This window comes from Heliconius melpomene, chromosome 17, assembly GCF_056956725.1.
Source record: "Heliconius melpomene rosina isolate 202511_hmr_F chromosome 17, ASM5695672v1, whole genome shotgun sequence".
Lineage (NCBI taxonomy): Eukaryota > Metazoa > Arthropoda > Insecta > Lepidoptera > Nymphalidae > Heliconius > Heliconius melpomene.
In genome coordinates, this window is record NC_140405.1 from 5,328,876 (window position 1) to 5,336,062 (window position 7,187).

A 7,187-nucleotide genomic window follows, 5' to 3' on the forward strand; every position below is an offset into this window, starting at 1 on the left:
AGGTACTTATTCTACTAAGAAACGAGAGGTACCTATGTGAAGCGAGAAAGCTGGCTCTACATTGTTACCTAAACAACGTAAAAGCGTTAATGAAAAATAAAATGCAATTTTTTACTTAATGTGTCGATAATTGTATATCCTAACAAACAAATCACCATGAAGAAAATGCTTTATTTAGCTCATGGCAGACACGTTAATTTGCACTTTTTCTGCTTAAAAATGAAAAATATATATATAAATAGTTGAGGACGCCGTGGCTCAATGTCAACGCATTTAACTGTAATAGCTCAGTGTCACCGCATTTAACTGTGTTGTTGGTTTGATACCGGGGCAATTGATATTACTAAATATTTAATTTTTTAAATTCCTCCCTCTGGTAACAAGACCAAGTACGGCGTTGCATTCTGCCGCTCTACACGCAATGTCTTGACAATTCTTTGAGATGATTTTAAATATAATAAAATAAAAACATGATTGAATTTAGTGCCTACATTAATATCATAACTGACTAGATAGTTCTACTTAATTGAAGATGAAACTGGTAATAACTATAAACAAATAAATAAGTTAAACGAATGTACCAAAAATTATTTCCACATCCAAAATCGATCCAGTCTCCATTCCGTCATAAAATTATAAATAAAACAAAGGGATCAAATTTCCAGACATTAAATCGGTTTTGCATTCACATTGCGAGGCTCCCCCGCCATTTGCCGCGGTCCCCGGGGCGTCGTTAGCGACATCTCGCGTTGTGATTTATTCTAGTCTACACAACTGACACATAAATGTCGCTTTTGTTTCGCTTTTGGCTGATTTAGGGGGGAAAAGAGAATTATTATTTTATTTAAGACGTAACGAATAGATATTGGCCTGAAATGTAATATTTTTATTTTGTTTATTAGAAGTTAGTTTTAGTTTACAGTGATTTGGTAGAGCGGGCTCCACCAAAGCGCCTTAGACACTTCCATTCCTCATTTTCTGTTGAATTCTTGAGACATTGCGTGTTGCGTTGTGGAACTCACCGTTGCGGGTTGCGCCTCGTTACCATAACGAGGAAATGAAAATTTTAAACGTTCAATTATTACTTCGAGTGGGTATTGAACTCACGACCGTCGCGATTATAGATAGTCGCACGCTTGTGCTGCTGAGCCAGGATGGCCTCCTTCTATTAAAAATTACTTACAATTATACCTTTTGGAGGCTTAAACCAACAACTACTAACTAAGGTGTTATTAGTGGTTGGTTCATTTAGGTAGGTATTCCTAGGAAAAATATTGGCCGTATTTTCGAAGTGCATTCAAAAATGTGAAGAAGACCGATGACCTGAAGAAGGTTGCTGGCTTCTACTAGATGCGGAACGCGGAGGGTCGGGAGCTTTGGCGCACCCTGGGAGAGGCCTATGTCCAACAGTGGACCCCAATAGGCTGATTTGATTGATTCAAAAATGTACCTATTCAATACAATATGAGTTATGATGAATATCTAGTTTAATGTCTAGATACATATTCTAAACTAGTCTAGTCACGTAATTTTCAACATGTTTTTATTTTCGAATAGTATTACTTGTGACCAATAATTCAATCTTGATATTAGAAAAAAATAACTAGCTAAGTAATTACTATATCTTGTAACTTACAAGTCAGTTCTTATTGAAATCTGTATTTTAAATTATTAGGGTCTAATACCTTAACCTTACCTATTGCGGCATGTAAAATGGAAAAAAATATTTTATGTAATATATATCTAGTTATCAAGTAAGTACTCGACTGGGTCCCACATTTACGTGTCATGATGATCAGTAAAATATTTTTAATTTGGGCTACACAAATATTTTAAAAGTGGATAAAACACTCAACTATATAGAGAGGTGTTTAAATTTATATTAAGCGATCGAAAGTAGGAAGGAATTTAATAGATTTTTTTCCCTTTACCCTGTTTCTCGCTCACAGCGGCGTAGGCAGAGGGAGAGGGAGCCAAGTGTTAAGACACATCGTTCTCCATTTTCCACCGAATCCGTGCTTCGCTTCCAAATTTCCTCAAGTGGGTATCGAAACCACTACCTGTCCCGTTTACAACCACAAGCTTGTGCCTTGCACCACGGATGGTCCAGAATGTCAATAAAAATAGTCCTATTTAAATATTATAAAGAAAAATGATGGAAAGTACATGATTAAATCTTTCGCTGTATAATCATTACGACGCAGATTGAATTGTTAAATACCTCACATATTTGTATTTTGTTAGCGTTACTCATGCGCTTTCGTGGTTATCTACGAGTATTTCTGTTCTGGTACAATAAAGAGAATTAAAAGTTTGTTATGGGTATTAACAGAATCTATACACGTAGCAGAATATTCATTTATCTCTTAAAAATATTTATTTTGTAGCTGTAGGAACTAGGTTTCAAGGTCTCTGTATTCTGTTATATAAAATTACTAGTGGACCCGAACGCGGCTACGCCCGCTTGAACTATACGAATATTTATTAAATATATTTATGAAATTATTTTCAGTTTTCAATAGACAGATGCGTTAAGCAAGCTCATTTTGGGTGAAGTTTTCTAACAACAACATTCTTTGCAAATCGTTGCTTAGCATCGGTCGCCTATCCTATCCTATACTCATCCCGAGACCCTCAAACATATCTATATGAGTGTTTTATCACAATTAAATTAGCAATTTGGTCCTGATTGCGTAAAAGACAGACAGACAGAGTTACTTTCGAATTTATAATATAGGTATGGATTTTCATAACATTTGTTTTATATCGTAGCTATTATCCTCGCCCGCAAGTTTGCTTGCGTGGATTTTAGGATGTAAGATGGAAAATCTCGTTCCTGGAGAAATTTCGAGAAATTCTTTCTTAACGCTTTTCTATAGTTGAGTTTGGCATGTAGCACAACTATATGAAAAAATGTTCATGTAGTTAGGCTACATGCCAAATTTCAACTTTCTAAGTCCAGTCTTATCCAATCCATTTATCTATTAATTTGTACGTCAGTCATTCTACAGTTGAAATTAGGCACGAAGGTCTATGTCTGTCAGTAGCTCAGCAACAGACATTTTAGAATATACAGGATATAACGTAATCGACGGATAATCGAAGACTTGGGGATAAGAACCTATCCATTTCATCCAGATTATTCGGGAATTTGTGGTATTTGGAAAAATAATGTAGAAATAAAAATCAATTGCTCATAAAATATCAATGGTTATCGTATGTTGGCATGGGATGTGACTAACTGCATAATATATTTTTTTTTGAATTCTTATCCAACCGTAGAACAGAAATATGAGGTATTTTACTGTTCTCTAATTTAAAATAAAATTTAACTATTGACCATAATTCAAAACCTACCCGGATATTATAGATTACTATTATAGATAGATAGGTATATTAAATATCTATATAGTCGGTATATCTATCTAATTAATTTACCAAAAATACTACTTCGTCTTTATTAAAAATATTTTTTAATTACCGTACAACTTTAATTGTATGTAAAAAATTAAAATAAACATGTTTTTCTTAACTGTCATTAGCTAATATCTCTCCGTCATATTGTGTGAACTAATGACCTTATTTGATAATGATTATTTAAGCTTAATAGTAAAGACATTGGCCTCAGTGTTATATGTATTCACGTACAATAAGTTCACAATGGAAGCTATATTTAATATTTTTCAAATTAATTCTATGAGTGATGAAAATTTTAAAAAAGTGTTTGGAAATGTGATAGAACTATATAAAGATGCATCGGTTTGTGTCAAAAATATGCGTCCGTTTAAAGACGTGGATGACCTCTGCGCCGCGTTCCACAAATATTTGGACGAAATAATGATTGAAAGTAGGTAAATATTTGTAGTACTTATTTATATAATAGTAAGCAAAAAAATATATGTTATATATTCTTTAAACAGCCGCTATAGTCCCCAACAGCCGCTATTCCTGGCTAAAGCAGACAGCGGGAATCCGCTAGATCCAAAGGGCCCAAAACCCGATGGTGTTGCGAAAATTAAGGGAAGCCTATGTCCAGCAGTGGACTTTAAAATGCTGATGGATGGGTAAATGGATGGAAGTATACCTAGGTATACTTACCTACTCATCTATTTACTTAGTAACTTTCGTTTTTATCTTACAGTATCTAAATTGTAATGATCTATCCGTATTTGACCCTGCTAAACAAATAACGCACAGACTTTAACGAGGTCCATTATTACAGAAAAGCTAGAGGTTCTTCGGCTACATCCAGATTTGGCGGGTAGATTAGGAGCAGAAGAACTTACACCCGAGTCTGCAGGGGAACAAACGAGTGCGGGACTAACTAATCTCAATGCCGAACAGAAAGCTCTCATAGATCTACATAATAGAAGGTAACTAGGTATAGTTTTTTTAGCTTCACACTTTATTTGGCAAGTAGTAGATAACACAGAGAGGGCCGCCCAATTAACGATACATTGCGTGGTTATTGATATTTTTGTAATAGATACAAAAACACTAATTATATAATGACAAATTACGAAGAATATTCTAATTTTAAAATATATAAATACATAAATAATTTCATTTACATAATATACCTATCTATCCGTTTAATAATTATTTTTATTTTCATTAATAAATTTAGTCATAAATTTAGTTTTATGTTATCGACATCTACTTAGTTAACGTGCACCATTTTGTCGCACACGCTATATTGCAGTTGTATTCTTTTCTAACAGATGGCGCTACTCAAGAAATGTGAAACGTTTATTATTTTAAAATGGATATTATAACCAATTTCATATTATTTGTGTATTGAAAACAAACTAATGAGCAAATTATACAAAACTAGGGCTCTCCATATAGGTACTTCAAAAAAGTCACCCCGCGACGATAAATCCTATTTTTAAACAAGAAAAAGAAAAGATGTCTCAAACTCAAGTTCCTATTTATTGTTTTTTGCAATATTGCCATATAACTACAACTTTATATTTTTAAAATAGTGCTAGTTCATTTACAGAATCTAATCAATTATTAATGCTTTTCGTATTTCAAAGTTTATGAAAATTTATGCTTAACAAGTGATGGAATCAATCAGTTACATATTTGCCTATTTTTAATTAATCTAGTGACATCTTAACTCCAGGGGTATTTATTTTACAGATACAAAGATAAATTCGGTTTTCCGTTTATTATATGCGCAAGAGAAAACAAAGTGCAATCGATAATTGAAGGTTTGCAGTTGCGATACAATAACACAAAAGAGCAAGAGATAGACATTGGTATCAACGAGGTTAAGAAAATTTGCAAGCTACGCATTCTAGACATTGTAAAAAATTAAAGAGAAATAAAATTTTAAATGTTGACTGTTTTACTGAGATATTTATTACAAAATAATTATACATTTAATTTATAAGTGCATTAAAGTACACCCAAAGATTTTTCAACAACTGCATGGGGTTGCCCGCTGACTTCAATGAATTCAGGAGTATTGAGAATATCTTCGAAGCCAATATCAAGATATCTCCCAGTAAATACATCATGTTGCAAATTTGAGCTGGTGAGGAAAGGAAGATGGCCAACCTAAAATAAATACAGAAATATTATATTATCAGCATTCATTATTGCTACATAATAATAGTAGTGTTTTATTTATGGATATGTAATACAGAATCATGGATTTGATACACAAAAATATACTTTTATAATATCTACTTTCATATTTTTGACATTGTTAGTTTCAATTTAATATCATTGCTTTGATAGTGTCAAGCCACAACTTTGATCAAATTTAAGTAACTTAAACTCGGGGATGAATTCACAGCCATTAGTGAGCAGCATGTTAGTGAGGATATTTGAAAAATTGAGATATTAGAAAAATAAGACAAAAAAATGTTTTACAAGTCAACTACATGAAATGTAATAATCAAATATCCTGAGATTAAAAATAATAAATATTTAATAAAATACTAGATATTATTGGCCTAATTATTTTTCATTACTAAAAAATACATGTTGTTTTATAATTAAGTGTGCTTTGTTTAGATACAATAAGTTCCATTTATTTTAATATTTTATACACATCGCCTTAAAATAGATACATTCTTCAAATATAGCTTGTGACAACTTTTGTCTAGCTCATTTTTTATGTGTCACATGACGACACACATATAACATATTGTGTGTCAGTCCATATTGCAATCCTCTCTAACCAAAGTCTCATTCCATTCTTTCCATGAGAATCAGATATGACATTTTTGGTTTCTACAAGTTATGTACGCCTTCAGTAGTCTCACAAACCAACTATTGACATAAACTCTTAAATTCTCTTGTAATTGTTATGAAAATTGCTAGTCCTTGATTGGCCAACTGTCACTAGTGATAAATATTGATGACTTTGTTGTGCCATAGGTTAGCATATGAACGGAGAGCTAACTTTGCGAGTCTTTGTTATTTTACCCCTAAAGAATACATAATTGAGCTTTCACCTTGCTAGCAAACTTTCGCTCCATTGAAAGTTTTAAAGGCGCATGGAGTCCTTGGATGTTTCGTAGCATAGCCATATTCATTTTTTCTTCATTAAGATGGTACTGGAAAGATATAGTTGTAATACTCATTATAACAAAGCCACACAAATTACTGAATATATACTATGTATATACTACTGAGATAAATAAAATACTGTGAGAAAAAGAAATACGCACATTCCGTTCAGAAGCCTGAAGAGGATGAGACATGCCTAATTTGTTTTTTGTGGCCGCAAGCCCTGCAACCATTGGGCTAGGTATCCCGAAAGGACCTTCTTGAACTGTAACATTTCCGGCATGCTCAGGTTTTACTTTTAATGAAGGTAGTCCAAAACTCTGAAAAATAAAATAAATATGCTTAAATGTAGTCAATATGCTTAAATATAGTCAATTTACAGCTTATACAATACTAATTATTTTATAAGACCTTATAAAATTAAACCGACAACATAAGTAACTACAATTTATTGAAAAAGTACAGATTATTAACCAACCATTTTGATAAATTTTAGTTATATTTCAATTGATAAAATACAATATTAGTTTTTTTCAAGTACACTAGTTCAATGTTTTCTCACGCCGCAAAATAGGTATTTATAATAAGAAACTGCTATGTCAAGCAAATGTCAATATTTGTCAAATCATGTTTTACTCGTACAGATAATTTCACCATTTTAG

The 7,187-nt window shown here is 32.5% G+C and overlaps 2 protein-coding genes across 2 annotated transcripts; one reads left to right on the forward strand and one right to left on the reverse strand.

The window, feature by feature from the left end:
- The first annotated feature begins 3,619 nt into the window (after window positions 1-3,619).
- Window positions 3,620-5,323, forward strand: LOC146529969 (2-oxo-4-hydroxy-4-carboxy-5-ureidoimidazoline decarboxylase-like). Its single transcript, XM_085200755.1, has 3 exons — window positions 3,620-3,847; window positions 4,223-4,373; window positions 5,146-5,323. Exons 1-3 carry the CDS (start codon window positions 3,661-3,663, stop codon window positions 5,321-5,323), a joined length of 516 nt encoding a protein of 171 aa, XP_085056881.1. The 5' UTR covers window positions 3,620-3,660.
- Window positions 5,324-5,330: 7 nt separating this feature from the next.
- Pomp (proteasome maturation protein) lies at window positions 5,331-7,166 on the reverse strand. Its single transcript, XM_085200756.1, has 4 exons — window positions 7,004-7,166; window positions 6,687-6,845; window positions 6,471-6,572; window positions 5,331-5,565 (listed from the first exon to the last, which is right to left on the reverse strand). Exons 1-4 carry the CDS (start codon window positions 7,004-7,006, stop codon window positions 5,404-5,406), a joined length of 426 nt encoding a protein of 141 aa, XP_085056882.1. The 5' UTR covers window positions 7,007-7,166; the 3' UTR covers window positions 5,331-5,403.
- Window positions 7,167-7,187: the final 21 nt, after the last annotated feature.